The 17,341-nt window shown below is 31.8% G+C and overlaps 1 protein-coding gene across 1 annotated transcript; it reads left to right on the top strand.

Moving 5' to 3' along the window:
* Positions 1 to 256: 256 nt before the first annotated feature.
* LOC126881915 (retinol dehydrogenase 11-like) lies at positions 257 to 16,265 on the top strand. Its single transcript, XM_050646649.1, has 3 exons — positions 257 to 569; positions 9,496 to 10,017; positions 15,993 to 16,265. Exons 1-3 carry the CDS (start codon positions 300 to 302, stop codon positions 16,167 to 16,169), a joined length of 969 nt encoding a protein of 322 aa, XP_050502606.1. The 5' UTR covers positions 257 to 299; the 3' UTR covers positions 16,170 to 16,265.
* Positions 16,266 to 17,341: the final 1,076 nt, after the last annotated feature.

The following is a 17,341-nucleotide window of genomic DNA, read 5'->3' as shown; positions in this document are numbered from 1 at the left end:
GAACTACTACAGTATACTAGGATGAAATTAGTAACAACATCAACGTATTCCATAGGCGCATGCAATCTTAAATATCATTGGCAAAACTTATATAAATAACCATAGCCCCCGTAATGCCCGCTATTATAATCAATGCATTACGCTCCTCCGCCTATGTTGGTACGTGGAATTTTAAGTGGATACATAACGTTGACGAAAACTGGTTAGATACCAACTATAGTAAAAGGCAATGCAAAGGTCAAAATTGTTGAAAAATAGATGTCACAATTTGTTTATTTATTATCCTAGTTGTCAAAATAATGGGTTACCTAGTTTATTATATTTTTCCGACGATTTTGATTTTAGCGTTAATACGAAAGTATCGTGAATCAAAATGGGGTAAATGTATAAATAACATTCAATTAGATGGAAAAACGGTCATTGTTACCGGTGCAAATTCCGGCATTGGTTTTGAAATCGCCAAGGAATGTGCCTCTAGAAAAGCACAAGTCATTCTAGCATGCAGAACTTTGAAAAAAGCCAAAGATAGTTGTTTATCAATTCAACAGAAAATTAATAACGTTATTGTCGTAAGTTTCAATATAGTAGTACAATAAAAATCTAAACATTTAAAACATCTTTCTTAACACTTGACTTAATGCTTATCATGATTTATGCCAGAATTTAAAGATAAATAATTACTCTTTAGAAGGACTGTAAATAAATGAATCAATCAATGTTTAAAATAGTTATTTAGTGATATTGTATTTCCAACTGTTGTCCAAAAGTTTTCAGTGTATGAAAACACCTGACAGAATTTTTTGTAATGGTTTGAATATGAAGTTTTTCTCTTTTTTACAAATCAACTCTCTTTATTGAACACACATTTTTTTGTGGTTTTTATCCACATTTCAAAGAATTCTTTAGATACATGGATTTCGGCTGGGCAAGCTTTAAAAAATTACTTCAGGCACGCCATAGCAATTTGCTGCCATGTAGTTTCTTATTATTATTTTTTTATTATTGATTAACTGTATTGCTATTTCTTTTGTCAGAAAATAAAAAAGTTTTATTCATTTACTTAGCTAAAAAAAAAACAAAAAAAAACAAAAATTAATATAGTTGTATTTATTAACATAGTAAGTAGGCATTGTTATTTGTAAGCTTTATTTTTTATTATTCTTTATTTTTAAGTGTATACTGGGCAATTTTATACTTATGAACAAATAATAATTTTATATGTAGTTACGTGGCTAAAGGTTCTGAACCAAGGCCAGAATAAAAAAAAAATAATAATAATTTTAATATATCATACAAAAAAACTTATTCATTTGATCATTACAATTTGTACATACAATATTAGATTTAGATTAGAATGTTGTTTATAAGTGAATGCACTACATTTTGTACATTTCACAGACGTGTATGACTTAATTTGTTCACTGTAACAATTATTGCAATTATCTTGATGAGGAACTGGTTGCTTCGGAAACATCCTGAACAGAAACTAGGTTATCATGTGGAAGTATGTATTCACAACAAAGTTCGATAACTAACTAATTGTACTTGAATTTCACAAGACGATGATGGGTAACCACTGAGGATTAACCAATAAGGGAATTTTAAAAAGATCACGTACATAGTATATTCCCTTAACACTTTACCTGGAAAAATTGAGTTTACGCAGCAAATTACTGATGCCCGCCCGGCTGAAGGATAAGAGACTGAGTAAACATAAACTTTCACTCAATAAAGCAATTGAAAAATAATCTTTCACTCATAATTGAAAAATAAACAGGTTACATAACTCTTATATCTGTTCATTTGGTAAAATTATGTTGAAAGATAAACAGTCTTGTGAAGTGGTAGGTATCGTATTCTGTTTGCTACTAAGGGGGTATTTAAGTTTCATACTCACAGATCATAGCTATTTAAATTGCCATTATGTGCAATGCAATCCTAACTCACAGGTGAGACGCTGGTCTATAGGAAAAATTGATGTGGCTCGTATATGAGTCGCTTGGTAGCAAATGTGTTAAACTAAATAGTCTTAATTTCATAAAATAATATCATCTATAGGTGATTGGTAGCCACATCTTTTGTTTACTCCATACCTTTTCTCCATACAGTTTGACCAGACCAAAAAAATCTCCTTAATTTTACCTTTTCTCAATTTTTTTGAAAATATTGTTTATTTTTACCCTACTGTTTCTATTCCTCTTTCAATCATAGCTTATAGGTCTTCTACTCGGTGGTATCTGCTCTTTAGACCACTTTGCAATTCTCAATGTATTCCACCCATACTGATTATCCATTTCAATCTTCTTTATCTTACCTAATAAGTTAAATTTTATTTTACAGTGTCACTCCTTAATAATTATTGTGTGTGTGTGTGTGTGTTTGAGCATTATTGGCTTCGGAGTCAATGTCCATTCGCCATCTTACCTTTTTGGGATTATTTGTATTATTTATGCGGAAGCTCCAAAGGAGTGCTTCCTGCTTTCTACTGATTTGTTCAGGTATGTATCCAATCACAATCCTGCTCCAATTTTACAAAGAACTATTTTATATACCTATATCTAATTTTCAACGATTTTTGTTTTTATTTGGAATTATTTCTTTTCATTTTGATTTTTTTTTTATCATTTTTTTATGTATTTTTTTTTATTTATTTATTTTTTTTTATTTTTTTTTATATATATATATATTTTTTTTGATATATTTTTTTTTATTTTTCATTGTCTTTTTTTCAATATAATTTGGGATATTAGACTAGGACACAATTTGACGCTCAGGGGTCGATCAGAGCATTTAGACGAGACAGGTGGACCTCGGATAGGCGTAGGGCTTAACACGAAAGGAAAAAAAAACATAGGTTATAAACTTAATCTAATACATAAAATATGTTTGTACAAAATTTGATAAACATTGAAATCTTCTGCTCTTAATAGTTGAGTTAGGTTATATGGTCTGGTGATTTTGGGTATTTTGGCCATTTCTTCATTTAATAATTTAACCTCGTTTATTATTCTAGAACAGCCTAGGATCATGTGCTCCGCTGTACCTTCTTCTCCACATGAACAATTAGGAGAATCACTCAATTTTATTTTATATTTGTACTGGGGAGTTAAAACATGGTTGAACCTTAACCTGCACAAAACAGAGAAAAACCGCTTGCTTCCCGACAGTCTTGAGAACCAAGACTGGCCAGGAGGCTTGGTAACTATGTTTTTATAAAATTTTCCCTTTGGACTGTTACTATACATTTCTCTCCATTCGGCTAGTATTATGGGTTTTACGTGGCAGGCAATTTCACTGTGGGGATATTTATAACTTAAAAGCTCTCCAGTTCTACTTCCTTTCTTAGCATCTTCGTCCACTTCTTCATTCTCTTTTATTCCACAATGTCCTTTAATCCAAACTAATGATACATTGATTTTTTTTGTTTGTAATTCTTGAAGTTTAATAATTATATTAGTCAAAATATAATTACTACTGACTTGGTGGATATTTTTTATTTTCATAATAGCACTTTTACTATCAGAACAAATTGCAAATGATTCTGCTGTAATTTTCATATTACTTATATACAGGAGAGCTTCTAATATGGCTATTAATTCTGCAGTATATATTGTAAGCTTTTCATTTGATTTAAAGGATTTTTTATGATTTTTATGTGGATCAAATATAGCGCAACCTACTTTCTTGTTGTTCTTTGATGCATCCGTGAATATATATTGACATCTGGGAAGATACTTTTCTAAATCCTCCTCAAATATGTATTGTCTAATCCTTGGGTGAAATTTTGAATAGTCTTGGAGAAAAACACAGTTAATTGGATGGATGTTATAAATATTTATGCTATATAATGGATCTATATCTGAAGAGTATATTTCTTCTATTACGTTATTTATTACATAATATGACTCAGTAATAGTTAAACTTTTTTTCGACTTCCAATAACTATGGGTAAGATCCGATGTAAACAGTATATTGATTTTTTGGACTAAGTTGCTATTTTTAGAACTTAATTTAGCTATAAAATTGGAAGCTAAAATCTTTCGGCGATATTTTAGTGGAGTTTCTGCTACTTCGGCAAATAAGCAATCAATTGGTGTACTTTTTAAAGCCCCTAGGCATAGCCTTAGACACTTATTTACTACGTGATCTATTTTTTCTAGTTGACTTTTGGAAGCTTGGTCATAGAAGAAACAACCATAATCCAGTATTGACCTAATGTAGGATTTGTACAAAAGGATTGCTACGTTTGGATCTGATCCCCATTTTGTTCCACACACTGACCGTAAGATGTTAATTCCTTTTTCAGTTTTCTTGATTAAATAATCTATGTGGTTTTTCCATGTCATTTTTTTATCCAGATACATTCCTAGGTATTTTACAGATGCCCGTACACTATACTTTGTTGTATCCAATGTTATTTCTGTTGGAATGTGTTTTCTTTTCCTCGTAAAAATGCAGACTTCTGTTTTTTTCCTGGAAATTTTTAGGCCATTTTCATTGCACCATTTATTAAGGTTCTTATAGGCTATATTTAATTGTTTGCACCCTTCTTCAATATACTGGCATGGGGAATATATACAAATGTCATCGGCAAATTGTAGTATAGAAACGGTCTCACTACATTTAATTTTACTTTCCAGATCTGCTGTATATATTAAGTATAGTACAGGGCTTAGTATACTTCCTTGTGGTAACCCAATATTGGTCGTTTTAGGTCCCAATGTTTCATCATTTATATTTATTGACACTGACCTATCGGAATATAGTAATCTTATACGTGAGGTCAAAGATTGGGAGATTCCCATTTTTTCCATTTTTTCATAGAGAATGTCTAATATGACGTTATCATATGCTGATTCTATGTCTACGAAAATTGCTGGAACGGAGTTGTTATTAGTAAAGGCGATATTTATATCACTTACTAGGTTGCCGATATTTTCAATAGTTGAGCATCCTCTTCTGAAGCCAAACTGTAATTTAGGTAATTTTTTATTATTTTCGAGCCAATGAACTAGTCTGACTTTGATCATTCTTTCTACAGTTTTTAATACACAAGAAGCTAGAGAAATTGCTCTATATGACTCTGGATCTTCCGCATCTCTATTTGGTTTCAGAATTGGGATTGCTTTATATTCCTTCCAGCTTGTTGGAAATTCTGCCCGATTCCATATTGAGTTAATTATGTTGCGAAAAATTTCAATACTTGATTCTGACAAACTAGCGAGCATTTTATAATAAATGTTATCAACTCCAGGTGCTGTGTTATTGTTTGTTTTAAGGCTTTGTTTTATTTCCATACTTGAAAATTCACTATCTATATCATCCGTGCTCAGTGAAATAGTCGGCCGAATATTTGTTTCCACCCAACTTGGAGCAATTTTATTAAAGAATGTTTCTACCCACTCACCTATTTGGATCCTATTTCTTGGGGGATTAAATGTATTTTTTATTTTCTTTATATACTTCCATATATCTTTTATTGGTGTGTTTCTGTTAAGTTGTTTGCAAAAATCTTGCCAAGAATCTTTTTTGCTTTTTAATATTATTTTTTTGGCGACTGCTACTGAATTTTTATATTTTAAATAGTTAGTTAAATTTGACTGCCTTTTATAAAGCAAAAAAGCTTCTTGTTGACATTTAATAGCATTTGCACATCTCTGATTCCACCAAACTTTGCTAAATTCTGATTTGATCTCTGTTCTCTTCTGTGGGATTGCTAGTTTTGTAGCATGATTTATTGACTCTATAAAACTTTTATATGACCTTTCGTTATTACTTCCATCTAATTGTTCATCTACTATCTGAGAGAAAAAAAGACCAGTCAGCTTTATTTAAATTAACTTGGTTTTTACACTTAAAGGATAATTTAGTAGTATTAAAATGTGTTTCAATTAGGACAGGAAAATGATTGGAAGTACCTAATGGTGTGATATCAGTTTTCCAATCACAATTTAAAGTTATATCTCTAGAGCATATTGTAATATCTATAGCAGATTTGTTATTACTTCCAAATCTAGGTATTAATGTTTCGCTTCCTGTATTTAAATAATTTAGTTACACTCCTCTATAGCACCGAGAAGACTTGAACCCGCTATGTCTGAATAACTATTTCCCCATGCAGTATGATGACAATTGAAATCTCCTCCTACCAAAAATGGCTTTTCTAAGCTATCAAAAAAGGTAACCCAATCTGTTTCTCTAATGTTTAGTTTTGGTTTGGCATATATAGAGTATAGATGGATTTTTATATTTTTATTTATTGAAACTGATACCGACACACATTCGACATCCTTTATCGGAGTAAATTTTGGCTTAGGAAAAAAGGTAAAGTATTTTCTTAATAAGATTGCAACTCCTCCAAAATTGTCATTACGGTCCTGTCTAAATATATTAAAATTATTAATAAAAAAATGTGAAGATTTCTTTAACCAAGTTTCCGAAAGCAAAACTACATTAATTTTATTGTCGAAAATGTATTTTTCAAAGTGACCTTTATTACACAAAATTGATCTAGCATTCCATTGCAGTATATTTAAGTTACTCATAGTCAGATAAAATTTGCGTTATACTGTCTTTTATGTTTTCAATAAGTGTACTATTTTTAATTTCTACATTTGAAAAAGTTAAAATATCTTTGATAAGGTTTAATAATGATTCGCAAGATTTTATCTGTTTATTTACCGTGTTAGAGTCATCACAACCATTATTATAATTTGGTATATTTTTAAACTTATTGAAAACAGGTTCTGTTAAAGTTTTTGGATTTGAAATTATTTCTTTACGTTTTTCGAATGTTTCATCGATCTCTGGGGACATAGCTAACCTCCTTCTTTTTAAAGTAACAGTATAACGGTTAGAATTTGTGTTATTTTTTGCTACACTTGAAAAACTTGTTTCATGCTTAGAAGAGGCCTCGGCGTATGATAGGTTTTCATATACCATAGTTCTTTTTATATTCTTCTGTCTAATAAATTCTGAACAATTTTTTTTATCAGTAGCGCAATGCTTTTCTTTACAATAAATGCATATTGGTTCCTTTTTTTGGCAGCTTTCTGCCTTATGATCTTCTCCACAGTTTTTACAACGTTCTTTTGATCTACATTGCAGACTGACATGCCCAAATCTTAAACAATTCAGGCACTGAATTATTCTTGGCACGTATTTTTCGACATCATACACCATTTTTTCTATTATTACCTTTGTGGGTAAAAGTTGACCTCTAAATGTAACTATAATAGTAGTTGTTGGAACAATTTCATTTTGGTCATTTTTACGTGAAATTCTTTTTACGTGACTTACTTCAAAATTGTTGCCCAATTTCGGTTTAATAATTTCTTTTAATTCCTGTTCCGATAATTCTAAGTCTATTTGTCTTACGACCCCCCTTACATGTGTAAAAAACATTGGGATGTATGTATCGTATTTATCTTTTAAGGTCTGTGCTGTTAATAATTTATTTGCGCTTGCATAAGAAGTTAATTCGACCTTTATTTTATTAGCTCCTATTATTGATATGTTAGCTATGTCCTGTTTAATTTCTGGAACAGAATTAATAATCAGTCTAGAGGTAGCTACCCTATGGAGATTCCCTATTCTCCCTGTTTTACTTTGAACATAAACAAAAAATGGAGCATTATCTTTAGAAGAATATTGATTAATATTTTTAATGACCGTATTTACGTCTACATTTTTCCCGGAAACAGTATCAGAATCATTAACAGTACTTATCTGTGAATTGGGATTTTGGAATCCTCTAAATTCCTCCACTGGAGAAGCTGGAAGATCCGGCACTGGAGACGCTGGATGATCCGGACGGGACACATCCATTGCACACTCTAACTCATCTTTATCGGGGGGTTGTCCACCCCCGCTATTAACGCTCATGATTTAAAAACCACTTAGATTTCACTTTTTTAATATCGATATGTGTACTTTAATATGAATAACTAGTTTTTTAATTACAAGGTGAAAACACCGATTTCTTTAATTAGATTTTAAGTATCGCACGTCTTATCAATTTGAGGAACCGAAACAGACTGTTAATAATTATTATTTCACAGTATTTACCTTTCAGAGCTCCTCATCTCTTTATTCGTTCTAGATATTTTCAGTGAAAAGTTACATGCATTCAATGTCTCATGTATTTTATAAACCCTAATTTTAATCTCTTTTGCATCTTTAGTCAAATGTTATTTTAGTTATTATCCCCATTAAAACTTTCTACAGTCTCTGTACCTGTGTGTTATTTACTAAGGGTTAAGGGTAGAATGTAGTAGTATTTGGTTAGCAACATTGAAAGAACAACTCACCAAAAAGAAATTACCAAGATTAGTAAGTCAATAACATATCGCAGATACATCATTTATCGCTTAAAATAATGTACAGGGTCTTTCAAAAAGAACTTCCGAACTTTGACCCTTTGTAGCAGCTATATTGTTGAATCTACATCTGTAAAATTTACTGTCATTGATTCAGTTTGTTATTTAACACACTTTGTCCATTTTACGGCCATCATAATGGTCCTACCAAGAGGACTATTCACAGTGTGGTAAATAAATTTGACTCCACTGGTTCAGTAAACAATCAACCAAAACCCTTACCTTGACAAAGAGCAAGATCTATTGAAAACATTGCTGCTGTCCATGAGAGTATGCATGAAAATGTGGGGCAGTCCATTTCATATTGCTCACAAGAACTCAGCCTTTCACAGACCATAGCTTGGCAAATTTTGCATCCTCACTAAGGCATACACTCATACAAAATTTAACTGACCCAGTTACTGAAGGTAAACAACTATAGACAATGATGTATGTTCACTGAATGTGCTCTGGACAAGTTATTTGAAACTGACCAAGTGCCAGAGACTAATGAGTGTCGCCTGATCTAAGAAGAATAAGTCAGAAACTAATCCTAATTTTCATACAAAAATCAGCTTCAGCGAGAAGGCCCATTTTTGGATTAATGAGTACTTCAATAAAGAGGATTGTCGAATTTCGGAAATATATCAATCCCTGACATCCACGATGAAATCCAAGAGTATCCAATGAATTCTGAAAAAAGTGAAAAAGTCACACCAGTGACTTTTTCACTTTGTGGTGTGGAATTTGGGCTGGTGGCAGTTAATATTTTTTTGAGAATGACGTTGGCCATGCCATCACCATAGGTTGGCACTATAGGTCAATGATTACTAACTTATTATGTCCTGAATTGGATGATATTGACACCAGTGACATGTGATTTAAACAGGATGGCTCTAAGTGACACACAACTCATTGCTTATGGCTCATTGGACTATTATTATTCTGAAAGGTATTATTATTCTGAAAGGTATTTCAGAATGTATAATAGTGTATTTCCGTGTTCGGTATGTAATATGAATATTTTTGTCTAATGGAGTTGGTTTGTTGAGGTTTTTTGGCACATGAAATTGTTATCTTTTGCTATCCAGTAACTAATATCCTGATGAAGAAATATTTACTTGTTTATTTCTTGCAGGTGCCAATGGAATTAGATTTATCTTCATTAGAATCAATTAAGAACTTTACAAATGAAGTAAAGAAAAACTTTAACGAAATTCACATTCTCATAAACAATGCTGGAGTACATCATCCTAACACAACAAGAGTAGAAACTAATGACCATTTTGAAATTCATTTTGGAGTGAATTACTTAGGCCATTTCTATTTAACCAATCTTCTACTGGAACAACTATCTCTCCCCTCTGGAAAAAGTAGAGTTGTAGTCATAGCTTCTTCTTTACACGAAAGAGGTGAAATTATTCTGGATGATTTGAACAGTGAAAAAAATACTAGAAGAGCAAATCTTTATGCCAATTCTAAATTGGCAAATATTTATTTTGCTCAAGAATTAGCCAATAGGGTTAAAGAGAAAAATATTAATGTTTATGCTTGTTGTCCAGGATGGGTTTTCACTGGATTATTTAGACACACAATTCGGTGGTATCACTTTTTTATAGTTGCTCCTGTTGCTTTTTTCTTTATGAGGAGTCCCCAGCAGGTAACATTTAATTTTTATTATCCGTTTTTTATTTAACCCATTCACAAACACAACACGACTGCATATGCAGAATGTAATGTCCCTTTCTGAGTGTCTGCATATGCAGTTGTGTCCACAAATGGCTTAAGATAATCTTTGGAATAAACTGTTCCGGGCACTTTGTTGTTCATTTATCAATGAATTATTTCTCAATTAAAACTTGGTTTAAAATTAAATCTTGTATGTAGTTTTGATAGTTGCAGCTGAAAGTTGCAGATTCAAAGATTTAAAAATTTATTGACTACATTTACAAATTTAAATTTGAATTGTAGCAAGTCAGTTTGTTATATAAAAAAAAGCTCAGAAGATTTTTTTTAGAATGACTCTAAATTTATTGATTGTAAATTGTTTAAAATCCTTAGGTATGACATTAATATGTTACAAGTCAATTGAGTTTTTTTTGTGATTTACTCAAAAGATATTTGACTATTATGATATTATTTGCACCTCTTGTGCTGTAATTATGTAAGTGAGACTGTTTAACTAAAGTATCGGCATTTTTATGTATTTCTTCGAGGACATTGTATAGCCATACTGTTGGTAAGGGCATTATTTTATATTTAATAAACAATGGTTTGCAAGATTCCAAGTAACTAACTTTTGCAATTATTCGAATTGCTTTTTTGCAATTTAAATATTGTTAGGGCATTGCAAGAGTTTCCCCACAAAATAAAACGATAGCTTAAAAATGAATGGAAAAGAGAAAAGTATATTATTCTTAAAGTATCAACACTTGTAACAAGTTTTAATTGTCTAAAGTCTAAGTAAATAAAGTACTCGATTTTTACTTTAGATAGTTTACCTTTGAGATGGTCAATATGATTGTCATGCCCAGCAATTTTACAGAATTTTTTGCAACACATGCGTCGAAGGGATTAGATGGAAGGATTAAATTTTGAGTTTTGTTGTCATTTAGTCTAAGTTTATTTGCTACGAACCATGATTGAGCATTAGAATTTACATACATAGAAGTGGTTTCTAAAAGAGAACGATTTCTGTCAGAAAAAATAAAAGTAGTGTCATCTGCAAATAATAGGGCTTTTCATCGATTGTCATTTTTGTTTCAAGCTTCTGTCATATGTTGTATGCTCTGTGTATAATATTAATATACACGGATTATACGACATATGACAGAAGCTCGAAACAAATGACTGTGAATGAAAAGCCCTATACGCTGTGAGCTCGTACGTAGAGGGGATATTTAAAAATTCTCGAGCGCCAGTAGTGACAAGTCTGTAAACGTTTACTGGAAATCAGTGGCGCACCCAGGGGGAGTTTTGGGGGTTAGAACCCCTCCCAGGGCATATAAAAAAATATAAAGAATAGTAGGAAAATGTAACTTGTCTTTCGGAAACAATACAAAAACATTTTGGTGCCCAAGTGAAGCTAGGACAAATAATCCCGGACAAAAAATGTCCACAAATTATCCCTGGACAAAAAATCCCCGGACAAATAATCCCAGGAGAAAAAATCCCGGACAAATAATCCCCACAATTTTTTTTGGACAAAATATCCCCACAAAAAAATCCCCAAGAAATATTTGCTGCCGAATAGTTCTCTAAAAATTTTCCCGTTAATGCAATCGACTCAAAAGTTTTTCAGCCTCAGTGCATGAGAGCTATAGCAATCGCCATGAAACCGCTTTTCGGCACGACAATAATGATTAAGTAATTAAGATTAAGCATGAATTATTGTAATTTCGATTACCAAATTTCGAATTACCAAACTTCAAATTTTACATGACAAACGAGTGTGAGTTTTTTAAAAAATCGTGGAAGATAATATAGGGAATGCGTTAAGGCTGTGGGAACCATATTGTAATTATTCGCTTAAATCTTTTACTCACTCTGCTTTGAATAACTATGTTCAAAACATTGCCTATTCGTGATGAGCACTGCTGGTCCTGAAAACGATAATCTTGATTGTAATGCAAAAAACCTGTTACTTTTTGTAAATTTAACGTGTAAAATATTTAGTTATTATCATTATTAATGGCGTTATAACTCTTCGAGTATCGTTGCGAGTGGTTTACTATTGCTTTCTATGTGTCGGTCCTGTGCCACTATTTCCCATTGTCTCACTCCCATTTTCTCCAGATCTTCTCTGACTGCATCTTTCCACCTTTTTCTAGGCCGTCCTACAGACCTTCTCCGATCTTGCTTCTCCCTGAGCAGCTATGTCTGGTTTGATTTTTGAATAAATTTTTCGCATGGCATATTCTAAGGCCAGGTTAAACAACAATGGGGACAACGGATCTCCCTGTCTCAGTCCAGAATTTACGCAGAAAGCATTTGATATTTCCCCACCTCTTCTAACGTGTGCAAAGAAGTTACTTACACACATTTGCGTTACCGGAGTTAGTTTATTGGGTACGCCCAGCTCGACCATTGTATTCCATAGTGTAGGATGATTAATTGAATCATAAGGCTGTTTAAAATCTATGAAGATCTGATGCACCTCTTGATTATACTCGCAATCCTTTCGAACATTTGTCTAATAGTAAATATTTGATCAACAATCGATCTTCCGGGCCTGAAATCACACTGGTAGTCAACAACTATTTCTTCGACGTATGAGTATGGTAGTAATCTTTTTAGTAAATATATAACAAAAAATATTTAGTCATCAGTTTCAATTCACTGCAAGCAACATTTCAGAAACCTGCTTCAAAAGCTATGTCAAAAACCTGTGTTCTGCGTTTTCATAAAGCTAAACATTCTTAATAGCGCAAAAATTTTTCATGGATGCACACAGATAATAGACAATGTTTTGAACTTAGATATTCAAGGCAGAGTGAGCAAAATATTTATAGTGGAGTCACTGAAGGTTTTCACCTCCGATTTCGTTGAACCTCCATCGATTTTCATGAAAATTGGTGAGTAGTTAGAAGATACTTCAAGGAACAAAGGTGACATGATGCCAACTTGCGCTTTTACCCTGGGGGTGGATGCCACCCCTTCTCGGGGGTGAAATTTTTTTTTATTAAAAATAATACCAGAAATCGATAGAGGGGCAACTTCTAAGCAAAATTTGTTATATAAAGTTATTAACATAAATCAATACTTTTTTAAGTTATTAAATATCAAAGATTTTATTTTTTCTTAAAAAAATGCATGTTTAAAGCTGTTTTTCACGTATTACTCAAAAGCTATAACCTTTTGTAAAAAAGCTATTATTACCAAAATTAAAGTTAATAAAAAATTTAATACACTCCCCACTTAAAGAACTAAACTAATGTTATTTCAAAGTGAGTTATGGGTAATTGAATGTATATTTTTTTCGACGAGTACTCAAATCTAAGTATTCAAGCTTACATAACGGGAAAACGATGCATTTTAAATAATATACTTGTTAAGCACTTGTCAAAGTACTTCGAAATACCTATCAAATGAGCTCCAGTAGAAGTTAATAGCATCAAAATTAAGCAAGTTATGATGAAAATAAGAGAACCCTTTCGATTTTTTTTAGGAAAAAGTGAAAAATAAAACATACGCCATTTCCACAAAAATTAAAATTTGTAGTAATCCTCACAAGAATTTCTTTAGGTTAACATAGTTAATGATTTCAACAATTTTGACCGGTTTAGAATGCATATTTTTGAAAAAAAGGTATAACTTGAAAAAATCAGAATTTTTAAAATTATCGTACTTTTCATTTTCTTTTGATAATAACACCAAAATACTCAATATACGTAACAAATCATATATAACTAAATTTTATTTTTTTCTGTTCCAAATACTTTATCTATTTTACTATTTCCGTACAGTAAAAAATAACCGAGATAGAAACGTTTAATATTTCAATTTTGCTGCGAGAACCATGTAACCGAGGCCATTTAACCTTTTATTTTTAAAAAAGTAAGATGTTTAAAAGACTGATTTTGACGTTTTTTAATAGCTCTTAGAATCAACTTTTAATTAGTTTTTAGGTGAACCTTATATCTTAAAAATTAACGGAGTTATTTACAAAAAAAAAACAATAACATTTTTTGGAAAAATTTTTAAAAGATACATTTTGAAACATTTTTGGTGCATCAATTTTAATGTTATCAACTTGTTCGAGGGCTTATTTAATAGATATTTCTATGAACTTTGACAAATATTTAATAAGTTTATGTTATAAAATGCACCATTTTCCCGGTATTTAAGCTTGAATACTTAGATTTGGGTACTCGACGAAAGAAATATACATTCAATTACCTATAACTCACTTTTAGTTAACATTGAAAGGTTTTTCTAGTAAGGAGTTTATTTGATTTTTTATTAGCCTCAATTTTGATAATAATAACTTTTTTGCAAAAACTTATAGTTTTTGAGTTATTTATGAAAAATCGGTTAAAAACATACATTTATCTCACGAAAAATTAAAATCTTTGATCTTTAATAACTCGAAAAGTTTTGATTTATTTTAATAAATTTATATAACAAATGTTGCTTATAATTTCTCCCTCTATCGAATTGTGGGGTTATTTTTAATAAAATAATTTTCACCCCCGAGGAGGGGTGGCATCCACCCCAGGGTAAAAGCGCAAGTTGGCACCATGTCACATTTGTTCCTTGAGATATCCTCTAACCACTCACCAATTTCCATGCAAATCGATGGAGGTTCAACGAAATCGGAGGTAATAGCTCATATCCACCTTCAGTGACTGCACTATTAAGCGAATAATTACAACATGATTCCCACACAGCCTTAGCTCATTCTCCATACCTTCCACGATTTTTGAAAAAACTCACACTCATTTGTCATGTAAAATTTGAAGTTTTCGGCATGTAATTGGAATTCAAAATTTGGTAATCGAAATTACAATAATTCATGCTTAATCTTAATCATTAATCTTAATCATTAACTTAATCATTAGCTTAATCATTATTGTCGTGCCGAAAACCGGTTTCATGGCCATTGCTATAAACTCTTATGCACTGAGACTGAAAAACATTAGAGTCGATTGCGTTCACGGGAAAACTTTTAGAGAACTATTCGACAGCAAATATTCCATTGGGATTTTTTGTGGGCATATTTTGTCGAAAAAAAATTGTGAGGATTATTTGTCCGGGATTTTTTGCCCGGGGATTATTTGTCCAGTGATTTTTTGTCTGGGGATTTTTTGTCCAGGGATATTTTTTGGGGATTTTTTGTCAGGGATTATTTGTCCGAACCCCACCCAAGTCAACCCCCCCTAGAAGAAAATTCTGGGTGCGCCACTGTTGGAAATTTTACATAAATGTCAAAGTGATTAATTTAGAATTAAAAATAAAAACATTAATTATAAAAAATACTAGTTGGTCAAAGCTGTGGTATATATTTTTACCTTAAATATACTTACGTTTTAAATACTGAATTTAAGTTTTTTTTAATGTTCCGTAATATGTAATTATAAATTAATCTATTAATCTTAGCGCCATCTACACGATAATTGTGAAAGTATCCGAAATAAGAAATTAGTATTTCATCAATAGAACGTCAAAATGATTAGCAAAATCTTAAAAAAATCGATTTCAATTTAATTACTTTTTTGCGTTGTAAATATTAAGCGATAACAATTAAATAATAAATTTAAACATTACCGGTGAAAGTTGCATTACTAATCCTCTAGGAGCGGTACCAGCGAAGCTCAGAGCGTATACTGTTTTACATGGAGCCATAAAATTGGGCAAGACATTAACATGGAGCCTGTAAAATTAATACTGTTTTACATGGAGCCATAAAAATGGAGATTAACATATATAATAAATAATAGAGGACTCAAAACTGATCCTTGTGGAACTCCGTGCTTTACATGCGTAAATTCAGAGAGACAATTTTCGTATCTGACTGTTGTAGTAGTTTTGTTTATATTGGAACAACAAAACATAAAAGATATAAAAAAAAATATTTAAAATTTACTAACTTATGAAGAACTAATTTTATGTTTAACACATATGTGTATTTTTTAGGGTGCCCAAACTCCAATTTTTTGTGCTACGGAACCTGAGTTGGAGTCTGAGACAGGTCTTTTATATAGAGATTGCAAACATTATAACAGTAAAATGATTTTTTATGAGAATATCTCAAAAAAACTTTGGTCTGAAACTGAAAGCATGATTAACAAGGCTATTGGTCAAACAGAATAGATAAAGACATAAAATATCTGTTTAGCGGATGATATTGCTATCATATAGTTGTTAAAGTTATTAGTTATTTATTATTAAAGTATTAGTTAGATTGTTCTTTCTTTTTTACTTCTCCTTTAACTCTTGTAGAGTCATTTGTCTATGTATCTTAGTGTTGTGGATGTCCTTTACTCCAACATACGGGAGAACCAAAACTTCTATGTTGATTGATTATAAAAGACACTGATTCTTCGTCGAAGCAAGGTATAGTTTGATGATGAAGTAACATTGTAGACTGCGAGTTTAAATATTTTTTAAAAAGTAAGTTATCCATCGAAGTAGCACAGAAAACGACAGTAAATATCGTTCCCATACCACCAGATTGACAACAGGTGGAATAATTTCTTTGGTTACACCTCCTGCGATTTTCAAAATTTATAAATCAAACAGGATGCCGAGGAAATTAAGATGAGAGAATTTTAAATAATTCACAACTCATCTGCTCAGCGTGGTAAAAGTTCCAACAAGAAAGATTCCTTAATACTCCTACAAAAGAGTAAATGATTAAAAATGTATAAATATTTTCAATTTCTTTGCAACACGAAAATGCAGCAGCTGCATAATACTCTGGTTAAATCGGAGAGTGCAGGAAGAGTCTATACCGGTTTCGGAGGTCTTTTCCCCCCTCATCAGTAGTCCCATATCCTCGTCTCTCCGATTTCTTCAGGTATCACACTTTGGGCCTTTCCGAATTGCAAAGAAAAAAATGTCACGGATGAACTAGAGCCATCTACCAAAAAACAAAGTAAGTTATCAATCGAAGTAGCACAGAAAACGACAATAAATATCGTTCCCATGCCACCAGATTGACAACAGGTGGAATAATTTCTTTGGTTACACCTCCTGAGATTTTCAAAATTTATAAATCAAACAGGATGCTGAGGAAATTAAGATGCGAGAATTTTAAATAATTCACAACTCATCTGCTCAGCGTGGTAAAAGTTCCAACAAGAAAGATTCCTTAATACTCCTACAAAAGAGTAAGTGATTAAAAATGTATAAACATTTTCAATTTCTTTGCAACACGAAAATGCAGCAGCTGCATAATACTCTGGTTAAATCGGAGAGTGCAGGAAGAGTCTATACCGGTTTCGGAGGTCTTTTCCCCCTCATCAGTAGTCCCATATCCTCTT

The sequence above is a fragment of the Diabrotica virgifera genome, chromosome 3 (assembly GCF_917563875.1).
Source record: "Diabrotica virgifera virgifera chromosome 3, PGI_DIABVI_V3a".
Taxonomy (NCBI): Eukaryota; Metazoa; Arthropoda; class Insecta; order Coleoptera; family Chrysomelidae; genus Diabrotica; species Diabrotica virgifera.
The sequence above is the reverse complement of the archived record's forward strand: the minus strand, read 5'-3'. Positions and strand labels throughout refer to the sequence as shown.